Source organism: Rhineura floridana, chromosome 1 (assembly GCF_030035675.1).
Source record: "Rhineura floridana isolate rRhiFlo1 chromosome 1, rRhiFlo1.hap2, whole genome shotgun sequence".
In the NCBI taxonomy this organism is placed as follows: domain Eukaryota; kingdom Metazoa; phylum Chordata; class Lepidosauria; order Squamata; family Rhineuridae; genus Rhineura; species Rhineura floridana.
Window position 1 is genome coordinate 244,717,690 of NC_084480.1, and position 17,615 is coordinate 244,735,304.

Consider the following 17,615-nt stretch of genomic DNA (forward strand, 5'->3'; position numbering starts at 1 on the left):
AGATAGTATGACTACAGACAGTATGACAGTATGTCAGGTGAGAAGAGTGAGATCGCCCAGCACGAGGAAACCAAACTTGCTCAATTAAAATTGGCCCCAAGCTAGGTGCACGCACACAATGGGGAAGGTGCGAGACCGTTAGTTACACTAGCAGCTTGTCCACGAGAGAAGTCCACACACACAATGGGGAAGGTGCGAGACCGTTAGGTAGACTACCAGGTTGGCCACGAGCGAAGTCCACGCACACAATGGGGAAGGTGCGAGACCAAATTACACTGCCTACCTGACCATGAGCAAAGTACACGCACACAATGGGGAAGGTGCGAGACCGCTAGTTACCCTGCCAGGAGATATGTCTTATTTTTGAAAACGCAGTGTGGCCAGGGCTAGATACACGCACTCAATGGGGAAGGTGCGGTATCGCCAACGCAGTGTGACCAGGGCTAGATACACGCACTCAATGGGGAAGGTGCGGTATCGCCATGGTGCCCAGAGTAAGTCAATTGGAGGTGCACCTACAAATATACCCACACACAATGGGGAAGGTGTGGTATAACGGGGCTACTACGATGAGCCTGGTGAGGATGATTACGAAGTTGAATATATATATTACTCAGGTCTCCCAAGCTGTGAATGTTTACTATACAAGTGTCACAGGTTGAAGACGTAGAGGAGAAAAAACAGCAAAAAACGAAAACAAAATGGCAACCGCGATAACGGAACACCTAAATAAGGCCCAGAAAGGCTTGAGGAACGGCCAGGAGCCCACTGGACTGATATGCCGCCGGGGGGGCCACAAAAAAGGCGGCAGAGAAAAAACAGTATCGGGCAGCCTAATTAAACTCAGGGCGGGCTGAATGTGCAGCCAGGCTGAAAAGGAAAATAGCCTCTGTGAGGAGAAATAATTAAATAAAATGGCAGCTGCGAGAGCAGAGGCGGGAAAGGGGACCGCTACAGGAAAACTAGCCTCTGTGAGGAGAAATAATTAAATAAAATGGCGGCCGCGACAGCAGAGGCGGGAAAGGGGACCGCTACAGGAAAACTAGCCTCTGTGAGGAGAAATAATTAAATAAAATGGCGGCCGCGAGAGCGGGGCGGGAAAGAAGACCGCTACAGGAGGCTTCAGGAGAAGCGTGAGAGAGGGAACGGGGTGCCTATGAGGGAGCCGCAGCCGCAAGCTACCCTCCGTAGAGGCTGAATACGCTCGAAAAAAGAAGGGGGGGAAACCGCAGCCGCGGAACCCCGCTAACGAGGGTGCCTACGAGGGAGCCGCAGCCGCAGCCACCCTACGTAGAGGCAGAATACCAACGGAAAAAAGGAGGGGGGGAGACCGCAGCCGCGGAGCCCCCGCTAAACAAGAAAGCAGCAGTAGCTGCTGGTAAAGCCAAGGGGCAGACCCCGAAAATATAGAGGAAAAAGGGGAAACTTAAACACACTCTGAACGTAAACATGAAAGGGGGAAGCGATAAGGAGGAGGATAATAATACAAGGAAAAAGGAGAGTAACAATAGAATTAGAATAAGGACTTAGCTACGCTCTGTCTAAATTCCGATCTGCCTCGGACGAAGGCAAGAATGAAGACTGGAGTGGGAGGGGCTCGAGCCCCAGGTTTGACTCTAGTGCATTCTTGCCTTCGGACGCTATATGGCAGTAGTACCCAATCTGATGGCAGGCTACCTGTGGAAAATGTATTGTGAGGAATCTAAGGAGTTCCATGAGTGCTTCTATACTTTCTGCCCCTCTAAACAGACAGGAATGTGTGCTGTCTGAGCAGAGACATGGGAGTAGTCCTCTAGCTGAGGATTTTCCCACTCTTTTTTCTCAAATGTTTACTTTTCGACAGCTGCCTCTCTCTCTCTCTCTCTCTCTCTCCAAGCCCTGAAGGGACAGGTTAGCATTCCAAAAGCAACATCAGAAGACTCTGTTGGATCCTCTAAAGGAACACAGTCAAAGAAATAAGAATTGCCTCATGAGGATTTCAAACGTTTTTTCCTCTAGGGGATGGCCCTGTAATATTTATATTTAGAAGCATTTCCACAGGCAGCAGTAATAAATAATCAGAATTCCCTCATGAATCCATGAGAAGTTTGAAGGGCTCCCCTTGTAGGAGTTTGAAGGTTCCCCTTGTAGGAGTTTGAAGGATTCCCTTATAGCTACATTGTGGAAAACTAAAAAAGTGAGCTGGTCTTTTTTCAAGTTTCATGAAGGTTCAGCTTAAGCCATTTAAAATGCATAACTGCTGCCCTTTTTATCAGGCTTTCAGTTTGTTGGTTTAAGGAACTACTAGAATATTCACTTTTGGTAAGTCTTCGTTCTCTGAGGAGTTTGTGTAATTTGTGTAATTTGCACATGAAAGTAAACAATGTGTTGTAAGTTGCTTGTAGACTAATAATTATTATTATAGACACAAGCTTAGATGCTATTCTGTTTTTCAACCTACATCTTGATGGTTCCAAATTGCCAGTTCCATGTCATGGCCATTCCACCAAAGTTGCAGCAACAAGGCAGTTTTTTCCGCTAATTGTCCTCTTTAAGAGGCATGCAGAGCCTGTCTCTGCCTGCACTTTGCGAAGTACTTTTACAAAGCACTTCAGAATTGACCAGTATGCCTTGGCCGAGGCAGGGTTCAGTAAATAGGTGCTACTGCGTGTCCTACCACAGATTTAGTCTGATTATTCACCCTGACTGTAGTTAGCTGTAGAACATCCCACTTGAAAACCTTAAATACCTAAAGAGAAAAGTAGTTGATGTTCTCATCTGAAAGGTGTTTCTCCTTGCGTGATTCAAGGACTTTAAGGCAGACCTGCTTTTTAATGTTTTACTGCCCTAGGTGCCTTTGATTAATAATAATTAATTTTAATTAATACATTTAATGATGATGATGATGCCAGTCTGGGTTTCCTTGTTCCCAGGGTACTAGTACCATAGCCCAGGGCTGCTTTTATGCTCTGTTGCTTAGCCAGTTAGTATGTTTTTTCTGGTGCATTGTTTTTCATTATTTGTTGTATCATTTAGTTTGGCCACAACACAAACTGAAGCCTCAGGAGGAGGGAGAGCCGGCTACTTCCTCTGAAGTTCAGCATTTCCTGCCTTTGAGTGGTAGGGGGAGTTAAACCACTTGAACACCTTAAACCACCTAAGGAGAAACACCTTTCAAGTGAGAAGAACGGTTCCTTTTAATCAGTCAGTCAGTGACTATTTATGTGTCACTCAGCCTTTTATTGTTATTTTGTGTGTGTGGATCCAAGTGATTTTTTCTGAAATGATAATGACTGATTATTGCTTACTATTCCTGTGTGCCTATTTTCAACATACATATTAATTCTTGGCACAAACACTCATTGTTTAGTTCGAGTCACTGGGCTGTGTCATACTTAAAGTAGACCCATTAAAATCAGCTGACCTAAATTAGTTGTGTCCATTGATTTCAGTGGGTCTACTCTGAATATGCTACTAGACTGCAGTATTTAGGCAGCAAAGCAGCACACAACAATACATACATCTAACACAGTCACACCTTTACCTGTCTTACATTGTGTCTGACCATGAGGCACATACATGGTGCTGACAACAAACCACACAGTGGGATCCCTGGTGGCAATGGTTGAGGTGGAAGCAGCGCTGACCAGTTGAATTCCCACCCACCCCCCAGGTGAAATTCAACTTCACTATTGCAGGCAGGAGCAGTGACAATATGAAGCAGCTGCAAATCTCCCACCACACTCTGAGGCTGACAGCACTAGTAGTGGGAAAAAATGCCAGCGTAAAGCTTGGGATCACTTTAAGCTGACAGTGGATCCCAGCTATGTCATCTGTCTGTGTTTCAGAAAGCAGCTGTGTAAGAGGAAGGTTCAAGGGAACTACACCACCGGCAGACAGCACAAATCCCTTTTGCTCGAGGAAGAGGCAGACTCAGAGAAGTCAGGCAGGAAGGGGCAACTCTCAAACTTTACACACGTACACACACAGCAGCTTAGGAGGGAACTGGAGGATTCGGGGAAGGGGAAGTATAGGAAGTAAAGAAAACCACAAAACTCCCTTTTAGTTTGCCCCCCCTCGACTGTAAAGGTAGCTAGCACAAAAAATCCTGGACCTATTTATCTGTAATTTGGCTGGTCTCATAGGCAGAGGCAATTCTCTCATGTTTGCTATTTTCAGACCAGTTGCCCATAACATTATGGAAGATTGAAGTGATTCCTTTTTGACATTCCAACAATGAATGACTTGCAGAAAAACCACTGCAACTATCCTTCTGAGATTTTGTAGGATTCTTCCCCTCAGAAGGGCAAACAAACCTGCAAATTTCATTGAATTCTGCCAGATTTATAGCTGTTTTTGAGTTCCCCATAGAGAATGAGGGAGTGGGCATAGCCTTTTTTTTTTCTGAAGCAGACTTGGACTCTGACATGAATTGGGCAGCCTCCAAAACAGTTCAGACTGAGGCACACTGTTTTCTTTCCTACTTTCTTTCTTGCGAGCTCATTAGGGATGTGGTAGAATTCTGCCCAATTTGGATTTGGTACCAAATTTTCCATTAATTCTCTTATTCACTATTGTTGCAGATCTTTTTTTATGTAGTTATTTTCCATGGCTATTTTTGGAAATTATTTTTTTTAAATCCACTCCTAAAATATTGATATTAATATTGATGTTAATCACTATTTCCTTTAATTTATCGACATTTCCTTTCAAAATGTCACAATTTTTTCAAGGGGGGGAAATTGATGTAAAAACAGCAGCTAAAGGACAAACAATGAACTCAAATGATACCAGCCTGTTAGGTCAACAGATTGCTTTTGAACCAGCACCGGCCAATGTACTCATGGCATACTTACTTATTTTGTTTTAGGCAGATGGTTTTCTGAAATGCTTAATCAGGGTCTGAATTGAATCTTGTGGACAGTGCACACCCCTAATATTTATCACTATTTAAACATGTTGCTATGTAATCAGTGTAATTTGCTGATACTATGTTGTTTTTCATTTGAATATTCCAAGGAAAAGCAATTATTAATCATCAGTTACATCACAGTGGGGTGGATTCTTTTTTCAGATGGAAGGTTCATTTTTCTACTATTAAATTGTTGCTGTTTTATATTTACTTTTTTTACATCTCTCACATTACCATTTTTAGGTATGCACCTATGATTTTAGAAATCTACATGGTTTTTCCAATTAAAAAGTACAAAGTTAATAAACAGCACTTTTCACTTAAAGGGCTAAACAAACGGTTCATGCATGCTAGCATAAAACACTGTACATTAAGTTTTACACAAAGGATTATTTACCAACATAAATTATATAATCTTATTATCAGAATATGATGCTGAAAACTTTTAAACAGAATACAGAAGAGAGCAACAAAGAGGGGCACAGAAATCTATAATACTGAAGGTCAAACTTCATTTAGTAACCAGATATGTTAGCCTACATAAAATCAACAACAATAAGGCAAAATCCTGGTGAAATAAGTAGCAATAAATTCTTAGAATAATATCAAGTTACTGAAGCAGTTCTAGTTCCCAACACGTTTTGAGCGCATTCCTCTTATTAAGGGGAATATATTTAAAAATAAACAACTCAGTATGTATATTGAGAATTCCAGTTGATTAAAAATAGATGCTTATATTAGACTGTCATTTATTTATTATGCGATTTATATCCTACCCTTCCTCCCAGCAGGAGCACATCCTTCTCCCCCATCCTCACCATTACTTTGTTGATGTGACAGCCAGTTAAGATTGGCTAGAAATGCATAGATGGAAGGATAGGATATGTTTATCTTATTTTTTTTATTGTATTGACAATTTTTATATTAATAACTTTACAAATAGAAAAATTATAAAAGCTTGTATTTTCACATACTGAATGTTTATCTTTAACAGTTAAGCCCCTTGAAAAACAATTTGCTCAAAAATGCATTAGGATTTTAAAATGACTTCAATACATCATTTTAGATTCATGTGAATTCTTGTTGCTTGTTAAATGAAACTAAAGGAAGATTTGCTGTGTTACAAAAAGACAATGTCTCTGGTTATTAAATGTCCTTAACTAGGAACCAGATATAACCAGATTTGTATGTGGTATTTTTGGTCAATGCAGTAGTCTTTTGATGGGTCAGTTATTTTATACACAGACTTTCCTCTTAAAAAAGGATTAAAATGTATTCCATTCATATCTCACCTAGCTTTTCCAGAAGCATTCTTAACTTTTCTGAATGACTGATTTGCTGAGGACCTTGTGGAAAGAGTTCTGGGAGAAGCACGAACAAAACTGGATGGTGGTGTCTTGGGGATCTTCTTTACTAAATGAGAAACCCATTTCTTTTGATCTTCTTGACAGGGTGCTAACAACAACATATCTCTTGCTGAAGTTATGTCATAACTCACTATTAATGAGAAAAAAGAATATTGTATCTAAATCAAAGCATAGTAATGAATCCGCCATCAACACCATCATTGGTTGGTTAATGAAAGCCTTAAACACCCAATCATTTTAAAATAATGTCTTATAGTTGGTAGTATTTTGTATTGGACTTCTGTTTTAATACTTTGGATACCTAATTTGTATAAAGGAGACTCAGATCTTTTAGTCGTTGAATTGGTTAAATTAATCAATTTAAAACATCTTATTGATTTTAGAAGGTACACCTTATTCAGTCAGCATATTTAAATATGTCTTAAGATGACTTTTAAAACAAGTAGTTATAAATATAAGCAATTTTAAAATTACAAGTACTGTCTTAAAAGAGGCATTCTCTCATATGCGAGAACACAGAATGAATATCCCAAGCCTGCTGTGACACATGTACACATAGTCATATCCAACGCTGCAGCTTTGCTAATGCAACAGACTTCTATGCATACAATTACTCTTCTGTCTTCTCCAGCCTCCCACTTACCTTCAAAATCAGCTTCAGAGGGTTGAGGGGCCCTCCAGAGCAGATTTGGTGGGCACAAAGAGGGAAGAGTCCCATTGTGCCAGCAGAGCTATATGCGCAGAGCACTGGATACAACGTATAGTCTAAAAACAAGTCTCTCATGACATAAGTCCAACTGATTTCAACAGGAACTCAGTTCAACCAACCTAGTCTGGATCCAACCCAGTGCTAGAAATACTCTGAATAATTAGTTCAAAATATATTCATCTTACCTTTACATGGTGCAATTAATTCCTCCTTTTTATCCAAGTGATCTTTATGGCACTTCACATGGCATCGCCGACATTCTACTGCAGGTGGCGGCTTAAATACATGCCAGAGGGGCTTGGCACAGGCCTCACAGTTGGCTGGAAAGTGGTATAATGTTGGGATGAATTCGTGACCTTTATGATTCAAAAAGTTTGTCTTCTCTGGTGGCTGAACTGGTTCAACTTCCAAATCTTTTCGGCACTCACCTTCATTGGCATATAGAATCTGAGCAAAACAAAAAGGCATATGGTAGTATTTTATACATTTTAGTTCAAAGCTGACAAATTATTTAAATAAGAAACTGTGTTAAAATCAATATACAAAGTCGTTACCTGGAATATTTTGGGAATTTCCTCAGTTTCTGCTCTATATACATCTCCCTGTGTTACTGGTCGCACATGGAACAATTTACTGAAATGAAATTAAAATTGCACTGTTTTAATAATCAATGTTACAAATATGTAGATATTATATAGTTCAAAATTAATTTGCCTGTTATTTCACATTAATATTCCTTTTTCCACAGGTATACAATGATTCTGTGGTGATTCCTACTGCAAATAAAGAATGAATGTACGCTCAAGTGAACTGCTTATGAGAGTATTTGAGCCTATCCTGACACAAACAAAAATGTATTTTAGAATGTAAAGATCCATAAAAAAGTTACACCCTAGATAAACATTTATTAATGAAAGTGGATAAAAAGTGGCACAATGGTATTAATTACAAAAAAATCTTACTGATATTGATTAGGTGGTAAGAACCTAAATACTAACATGGTTCTTAAATGCCATTCCGCTTGCACAGGGCAGCTTTGGATTCAACCCAGAGTATTTACAAATGAATAAAATATACACACCATTAGAATCCAAGCAAAAAGTATGCCAACATAGCTTTTAATTGATGAATAAAAATTCTTAATAATCTACAGCAGTGTATGTTGTTGTTGTTGTTGTTATTGTTACCCGTCTTTCACCAGCGGGTCCCAGGGTGGGTTACAGCAGTTTAATACAGTTAAAACGATAGGGTGGGTCCTGAAAACATACATATCAAGTGCCAAAGGCCAGGGTAAAGAGGTGTGTCTTTAGCATTTGCTGAAAACTATACAGTGAAGATGCACCTTTCCTGAGCCAGAAGCCCCCTCCCTCTGATGATCTTGGCACCCAAGAGGGTCTGTAGGGAAGGAGGTAGTCTCTCACATATTTGAGGCCTAAGTCATTTAGGGCTTTAAACACAAGCATGAGCACCTTAAATTCAGCCTGGAAACAAACTGGCAACCAATGCAACTGTTTTAGAACAGAGATCTCAAAGCAACCCTAGCCAGTAATCTAGCTGCTGCTATTTGGACCAGTTGAAGTTTCTGAATTGTCTTCAAGGGCAGCCCCATGTAGATTGCATTGCAATAATCCAATCTGAAAATCACCAGAACATGGAGTACTGTGGCCAAATTGTCTCTGTCCAAAAGAGCTGGAGCTGGCGAACCAGCTGGAGCTGGAAATAGGCACCCCCTAGCCACTGAGGCCACCTGGGCCTCAAGTGACAATGTTGGGATCCAGGAGTATCCCCAAGCTACGAACCTGCTTCCAGGGAAGTACAACCCCATGCAGAACATGCTGTCTTACCACCTCCTGGACTTGAGAATTTGGAACACATAACACCTGTCTTTTCAGGATTCAGTTTCAGTTTGCCGGCCCATTACTGCCTTCACACATTTGTTTAGTACCTCAACCTCCTCTCCCAATTCAGATGGAACAGAGAGACAAAGCTGGATATCATCTGCATATTGGTAACACTGCACTCCAAAACTCCTGATGACAGCTCCCAGTGGCTTCGTATAGATGTTAAATAGCATGGGGAACAGGATGGAACCTTGCGGGACACCACAGGAAAGCTCCCATGGTATCAAACAGTAGCCTCCCATAACTATTTTCTGGAAAAGTCCCTGGAGGTAGGAGCAGAAGGACTGAAGTACAGTGTGTCCAACCCCCACCTTCCTGAGCCACTCCAGAAGGATACCATAGTCAATGCCTGAAACTGGATCATCACCACCTTCTTCAGCACCTTGCTCAAAAAGGGGATATTTGCCACTTGGGAAAAGTACAGCAGATTACAGTTACTGTCACTGTCCAAATGCCCAGTTGAGAGTACTAAACTGTAAATATTTTTCACAAAGCCCAGAATACTAACAAACACAATCAATTCTTTTAGCTCTTTAAATCACTTTTCAAAAACCCAATCCTGCACACAACACACACCACTCTGGTTTTTTGGCAGCACAGATGGGCAGCAGTAATAATGCATCCAATGAACACACACCTGCAATGTACATGTGCGTTCAGTTCCATTACTGTCAACACTGTGAGCAGTGTTTAAAATGACAAATGATGTCCTACATAGAGTCTATGGTAAAAATAGTATATACGGCAGTAAAAACAGAGAATTGGCACTTCAAAGCAGCACTATATGATCATGACTACTCTGAAGAATTTACATAATGCACACACTCATTTAGTGCCTAGAAAGCATTTTCTCTACTAACCTCCCTAAAACTGCCTGTGGAGGACCACGCTGTTACCCACCAAAGGCAATTTGTATGGGTCTGTGCAGTATCTGCCAGAAGCAACCAAAACAATGAGGTGGATATTTTGAGGAAGCATACACTACATCAATCCTCCCAAAAAGCTTGGAGCAGCCAGATCCTTTTTTAAAAAAAGGCACCTACTGTGTGCCCTTATTCTAACTTGGTTGTATGTTTCACTGATTAAATAATACTTAAAAATCTTCACATTAAAGGGAAAGTATTTTTAAACCATAGATTTGAAGTGAACTAGGATGACGAACTGAGTCATGAAGTGTTGTGTCAGTGTCTGAATAAAACAGGCACAGAGAAGAATGTTGGCTCAGACTCTCTTTTCAGTAGATCATGGCATAGGTAATGCTTTAGTGGTCACAGCTTTTCCTATCCACTTGCTGGATTTTTGCTCTCATATGCTGAAGCTGTTTATTGTCTTCATTTACATAATGTTGAATAGTAGCCATATGGGAACTAGTAATTTAAAATTTGAAGATGATCAGACAGAAGTATTTGGCAGGCTGGTAGAATGAGACTCAAATCATTCGTTTTCAAATCCATCATTTACAGTCAATGTTCTGTTTTGTTTTAACTAGAAAATTTTCTTCTTAATCTGTTATCTTAAACTGATATTAGAAGAACGTACTCTATATCTAATACCATGGATGGATTAGAATGTTCTTTGTCCTGTTCGTCATTATAGAATAAAATCTTTCTGCTGCTTACCACAACATACTGAAAAAGAGGGAAAAGAAAGAGACTGTTAATACGTATGTTAAAAGACAGTTCTACCCTCATTTCTCTGGGTACAAAGAAAGGCTATTCAGGTGTAATGCCAAATCATGGCTTGATGTTATAAATGTGAGCAGGCACAAGACTTGGGATCACATCCTCATTTCACCCCCTCATATGCAAAGATTAGAAACTTTTGATCCTAGTTTGGGCAAAGCATAAATTGTTAAATTTCATTAAAACCCAGCTAATTATGCACACAAGGAAGGAAGGGAGGGAAGGAAGAAAGGGTGGAGGGAGTGTACAAGTTTGAAATGTGGTACTACATCTGAATAGCCCCCGAGACTAGTTAATCACTTGAAAATTAGGACAAAAACCAATAAACTGATCTTTACTTGGTTTAACTGGTCAAAACACATACACACTCTATAACTTGTAATCTGTATTTTATAGCAAGGGTGAAATATTTTGACATCTGCCAAAAAGATTTACATTTTTCAAGCTATGCTTAACTCACAAATATGTTGACAGAAGACATCATGAATACATGGCTTGGGCTCCTTTTTAAAAACAGAATAGATGGTCTTGCATAACAAATCATTTTTCTGGGTTTGGGAGGGGTTCCTCCCAAAAATTGTGATGTTTCAAGTCTGAACTTGTGAGTTTATGAACCCCAACAGTAAGCACCAAATATTTACTGCCCCTGTCTTAGATGTAAGCACATGATTTAATATTTGATTTGGATTATGCTTCAAAAGAAAACAGAATTCTTATATACCTGCTTCTTCCATCCATGACGTTTTATATTTCCTTTGTTTGGTATTGAAAGCCAGCCCTCTATTCTTGACTCTTGGGGGGGGGGTAGAGAAATATATCAGGCAACATTTTAATCACAGAGAAATACATAAAAAAAGGAATTCCATGCAGATATTAGCAATTACCAAACAGAATGCTAAAGCAGGAATAAAAGCCACAGCTAAACAAAAACAAGATTGAAGCATTTTTCATGCTTAGTCACAAATTCATTTATCATGGCAATAAAACTATTGCAGGATGAGCAGCAAAGAAGTTTACAAGGGTAACACAGAATATTGTTTCAAGGGAAACAGCCAGACCAGACTTTGGCCTTAAAATGGTGATATAGCATAAATGGTACTACTACAAAGATTTTAATATAGATATAATTTAACATTGGAGAATGGCAGATGACATAATCAGCATAAAGTTACAGTAACTGAAAGCCACAGTTCACAAGAAATGAAGAAAGCAGGGGAGGAAACAAAAAGTACCCAATTGTCCCATTACTCACAGAAGATAAGAATAGAAGAGAAATAAATAAGGAATGCAGGAAGAATCAACTAGATATGAAGAATGAGAGAGAAGCAGTTTATTCAATTTTCAAGTGACAATATTTACATCCTGTGGAAAGATTTTTACATAATCTTATAAAAGAACAAACGCTCTCTGAATGCTTAGAAAAAGGATTTATGTTTATAACACCACATTTCATTACAATTGTCAGCTGATCAGATTCTAACTGGGATGGGGAAGGTAAAACCCTGTCACATGTACCACATGTATCCCCAATTCAGTTTACTGTTTCAGAACAAAGTGTCGACTAAAAATAAACGCTGGTTCCAATCAGAATGAATTGCTAGTATGTAAAAGTACCATCTGGAAATATTTTTATACATCTTAGATAGAAAAATAGGAAGGGATAGGAAATAGCAGTCAGAAGTGAAAGCTGCTGCTTTTAAATCTCAGTCTGTTGTAGAGCAGAACAGATAGCCCTATTAATAATATTTATTCACACATTAAACCTACGCATGAGCAGGGCCACAAGTAACCATGCCCCCTTCACCATGTGTGGTGACTAGCCCCACCCTCTTCCATCTGTGCATACAGCACAAATATCTGTAGGGATGGAGCCTTTGTGCATATAGCTGACTTCCATGTGATCGAAAACGCTGTATAATTGAGGTTTCAGATTGTGTGGAAGCCTTTCCACATACAGGTGTACGCACAAAGGCTTTGTCTCTGCAGATATTCACATTGTATGCTCAGACAACAGGGAGTAGGAATTTCAGCACACACCAACTCACAGCCTAGGCTATTCAGCACAACCTACTTCCCACTCACATGATCTAACATATGAGTAAAACTTCTGAATTGGGCTAAAGAAGATAAACAATCTGGTGGAGGAATCGGAGAAGAGAGCACTTATGTACACATTAATGCTGTAATGCTAGTCTATAGGATTCTAACCCTAAGCACACTTCCAGGGAGTTCAGCCTTCCTCAATTTAGTGGCCTCCAATGTTTTGGACTACAGCTCCCATTATCCCTGACAATGGCGATGCTCATGGGAGTTTTAGTCTAAAACATCTGGAGAGCACCAGGCTGGGGAGGGCTGGCACAGTTTATTATTGTACTGTCCCTCCCTAACTGACAAGCTTTGATCTGTAGTGGTTCAAGATTCCAGTTCCCAGACAATGGAATGAACAGCAGTTTCAAAGTATCAAACTATTTATGTTTTCCCTATCACATTTAATATTTTGATATGAAATTATAATCTATATATTGTTTTCCCTATCTTTTGCTGATCTCCAGGTTCTTGTTAAATGTATAGGTTTTTCCCATCTAATATATCTTAACTAGGCTGTCAACCAACTAAGGAATTATTATATAATGAATCCCTTTGTCATCTCATTCACTATTAATTAAAATTAAGTCATTACAACATCAACATGGGTTCCTTTATGTGATAATGTAAAATAACCTACAATTCAATAGAGAAAATCTACCACACAGAGTGAATAAAAGGTCATTTAAAAAAAAAATTGTTCCCTGTGGCAGTAACACACCTAAAACCAACCTTAAAAAGCCTGTTATCTTACATTTAAGGAATTCTGGGTTGCCTCCAACACTGCCTGTGTGGAAGTGGAAAGGACTTCTGCTTACACAATATAACTTTACCTTTCTGTTTTCCACCTGCAGGCCTTTGTACACTTGCAAAATCTGCTCCAGAGGGTTGCCCTGCCAGAGCAGATTTGGTTGTGGGGGAGGAGAAACAGACTAAGTTCTGCTGAGCAAGTGGAAGTCTACTCTTCCAATGTTGTATTCCATTCTGTACATTTAAACTATTAATCAATTAAAATGCAGATGGCAACAATCCTTGTTTAAAAGCATAAAATATTAACCGATGCACAAAATTCATTCTGTTGTCAAGAATCAGAAAACAATTCAATTTTGACAAGTCAAGTTATTTTTATGTAACAGTAAAAGGGGAGTTAAGAAACAGGTATTTTCCCACTGTCAGAAGTTTTATTGTTTGCAGTTGCTAGATCATACATATTCCTATGATGAGTTTTTTTAAACATTCACACAACAGAAGACAATATTAACAGCCCTGCAGCTAAAAAATAATAGTTGAAATAGTATATGAAGGTCAGCGGGCTTTCTAATTATCTATACAATAAAGTATAATCCATGGTAAATCTACACTAACAATAGAGTGATGACAAATGCAGAGATCACTTCTCCATTCACTGTATAAAAAGGTGACAAGTTACAAGCCATATACTAACAGGAATTATCTAAGTGGGAATTCAAGCTTTTAAATTTTCTCTGTAGAGAAGCATGCACAGCCTGCCTTTGGGATTAAAACAACAACAAAACAACAAATTTCTATCCACATTTCCCACAGAAGAAACAAAAATTTAAAAATCAAATAAAAAAAGAAGTAAAACCTGGTGAACAAGATGTAGAGACAATGAGCCAAATATCTATGCCTCTTACCTGTAACATTTCCATCAGTGTCATCTGGCTGAAGACTGGCAATACTAGTTGAGTCCATGCCTTGTTGTAAGTCCAAAATTTTTCTGTTCAGTTGTTCTATATCACTATCCTTACTATCCAACTGCATCTGAAGTTCATTCCTATGTGTAGACTCCTCCACAATTTGCTGTATTCAGTAGAAAATATAGGTAAACAGACTTCTAGTATTTATATGAATTAATTTGGAAATGACATGAGGTGCTAAAACAAGACTGTATTAACAAAATGCTAATTAGAGATCTATTATCACAAACTTGCAGAAACATAAATGAATTACTAGCACATACAATATTATCATTGACACAACACACACAAGAAGCACAAGCTTCAGCAAAGCTGAACAGAAGAGTGTGAGACACAACCACCTCAGCAGGAAGACAGGAGTGGGTAGGGGCTGGCTGGATGTGAGCAAAGCCTCCTTAATCAGCTTCAATCCTGCCTTCAAACACTAGAGGGAGTGCTCATCCTACCTGAAGGAATGGCCTCCTGTTGATTCTCCTTGATCTCTCAGTAGCTTTAGATACTATAGACCAGGGGTGGCGAACCTTTTTGACAGTTTGTGCCCAAATTGGCAATAATATCCTAAAAAATTCTCTCGCATGCCCATGGTAACTTTGAGCGGCAGATTATCATTTATTATTATTATATTTGTATTTTACAAAAAAAATTTATGAAGCAAGAACAAAATGCTTGAAAGCATTTAATAATAAATAAAATAAATATGCTAGTGATATGCAACAATATTTTACATCTGCAGGTGTACTGGTGGATCTGCTAAACCGATGCCTGGTTTCAGTCATGGACTGGATGACAGTTTAAAAAAAAAAGAAGCTTAATCCAAGGTAAGACTGAGGTGTGCTCGTGGGTGGTTCCCTAGACTGGTTGCCTGTTCTGAAGGGGTTATACTCCCCTTGAATAAGCAGATGAACAGCCTGGGGATACTCCTGGATCCATTACTTCCGTTCAGGCACAAATGATCTTGGTGGAGCAGAGTGCCTACCATCAGGTTCTGCTGGTGGCCCAGCAGCAACTCTATCTGGACAGAAGACTAACTTTTGTTGTCTACACTCTGGTAATCTCTGGGTTAGATTACTGCAACGCATTATATATGTGTGGCTGCCTTGAAGACAGTCCAGAAACTGCAAATAGTACAGAATACAGCAGCCAGATTGCTGCTTGGACAAGAGGATCTGAGCATATAACATCAATTCTGGCATGACTGCACAGGCTACCAATAAATTTCTTGGTTTAAAATGTGCTGGTTTTGACCAGTAAGCCTTATGTGGCTCAGGACACTAATGCCTAAAGGGACACCTCTCCCCACAGGAACCTATCTGAGCACTGTGACCATCATCAGAGACCCTTCTTCTCCATGTGCCTCCTCCAACGGACATGCAGAGGGTCACAACACAAAAACGGACCTTCTTAGTGGTTGCTTCTCATTTGTAGAATGCTCACTTCAGGGAAACATCCAGCACCATCACTGTCTGTTTTTAGGCACCAGGCTAAAACATTTTTGTTCGCATAGGTTTTTGCCCATTAACCTGGAGAGATAAGTTTCTTGGCCTGTTGATAGTGTTCATCTTGTAGTGGGTAGGCTTTCTCCTTTTTATGAATATTGTGAAACAGCATTTTTAGGTATTTTGTTTTACATGTGATTTTATATGCCTTTATATGCGGGTTTAATGTCTTTGGTGTTATCTGTATCTTATTTATCAGTAAGTTGCTTTGGCAAATTTTTTGTGTGGAAAGTTATGAAAACAACAACAACAACAACGCTAAGCATAATTCCTTTTAATCATAAAAGCCAGAAAGGACAATATTGTCCCCATCTGAGTATGAACAGAGAGACTTTCTCGGAGTGGGGGGCCCTTTCTGAGGCAGGAAATTAAAACACTATATCCAACAGAGAAGGCTGCCTACTCTCAGAATGGGATAGCACAGACTTAGAAGATGAACATAAACTTTAAGGGAACTCCACGTCAAATGGGATTGGAAGGGATAGGGAAAATATCTCATATGCCAATAGGAGATAACACTATATGAGAAAAAACATCTTCTGTCCAATTATGGGTAGGTGGACAGTCTGCCTGGGATCAGATCTGATGATCTGAAATTGGACCTTCTAAAGGGTGGACCAAACCAATTTTAATGCTGTCCATGAATCTACTGGTCCAAGACCCTCTAAAGTATTCTGTACTGCCTAGTTACAGGGCATGGGAAGGGCATGCTCCTGCTACTCCCTTGTGCACGACAGGAGTTCTAGAAACACCTCTTTAAGCTAAACAGCGTACTCTACAATGGTTTGGATGGGCAAGCTGAAGCTTTTAACACATTTTCATTCTTAGATGTGAGATAACCATCAGTGAATGCATTTAGGACAATACAGAACCAAAATTAAAAAGGGGATCTTACCGCTTGCATTTCATTAAGCTCCTTTTGGTACTTTATTACTATCTGGTTAAATTTCTCCTTTTCTTGGTTAAGTTCCAGTTGTAACTTCCGGTTTTCCTTCTCTTTTTTCTTGAAATCTTGCATGTTTACTTTCTTTCTATCGAGCTTAAAATCTTTTCGATTCATAATCTCAGCCAGTTTGTTGACAGCCTGTTATATATCAAACAAATATCCGCAAATTTGAACAGACATTAAAAAAATGTAAGCACATATATAATCTCCATTCTCTTAGAAATTAGTTCAACCATTAGCAATGTTTGAGACTTGTTTATGAAATAAACCTTTTACAAAACATGATCAATGAGTGAAATAAATATATGATATGCACCCTAAACACATTCTTCTATGGGCCTAAGCCATTTCATGCCTCATCTTAACGATGTAGGGAAGTACTACTACAGCACGACCCTGTGTCAATGTAAAATTTATAAACATACAAACCTGCCTTATAGTGAACCAGTCCATTGGTCCATCTAGTCCAGCACTGTCTACTCTAGCAGTAGCACTTCCCAGCCCTGCTACGAGGCACTCTAACTGGAGTTGCCAGTTCGCATCACTGATTCAGTCTTGCAGGAACTGAGCACTAAAATGCATACTTTAACTTACCATGAAGCATCTAGCTTTATGGTTTATTATACTGTCCAGAGAGACTTGCCTAAGCTTCATTTTGCACGTTTTCAGGAAGCAAAAGAGTCTAGTGACCCATTAAGATACTGTATTTCTGATTGACACTTTTTACACTGGTGCTGAAACGTTCATATATTCATATATTTTCTGTTATTGTTTTATTGTAATGATAGCTTATGATTTTTAAATTTTAGCAGCAATGTTA

General features: G+C 39.3%; 1 protein-coding gene across 4 annotated transcripts in view; it reads right to left on the reverse strand.

Moving 5' to 3' along the window:
• ROCK1 (Rho associated coiled-coil containing protein kinase 1) overlaps positions 1 to 17,615 on the reverse strand; it is a 194,678-nt gene that overhangs the window by 18,732 nt on the left and 158,331 nt on the right. For 3 of the 4 annotated variants that reach the window (XM_061596599.1, XM_061596608.1, XM_061596617.1), the window contains 7 exons: positions 16,745 to 16,933; positions 14,291 to 14,456; positions 11,272 to 11,342; positions 10,408 to 10,496; positions 7,522 to 7,600; positions 7,153 to 7,414; positions 6,184 to 6,388 (listed from right to left, as the gene is read on the reverse strand). In XM_061596599.1, the coding sequence (XP_061452583.1) occupies positions 6,184 to 6,388; positions 7,153 to 7,414; positions 7,522 to 7,600; positions 10,408 to 10,496; positions 11,272 to 11,342; positions 14,291 to 14,456; positions 16,745 to 16,933 (1,061 nt within the window). Of the gene's footprint in view, positions 1 to 6,183; positions 6,389 to 7,152; positions 7,415 to 7,521; positions 7,601 to 10,407; positions 10,497 to 11,271; positions 11,343 to 11,783; positions 11,852 to 14,290; positions 14,457 to 16,744; positions 16,934 to 17,615 lie in introns of those variants that run through there. The other variant, XM_061596626.1, reaches the window with a different exon arrangement.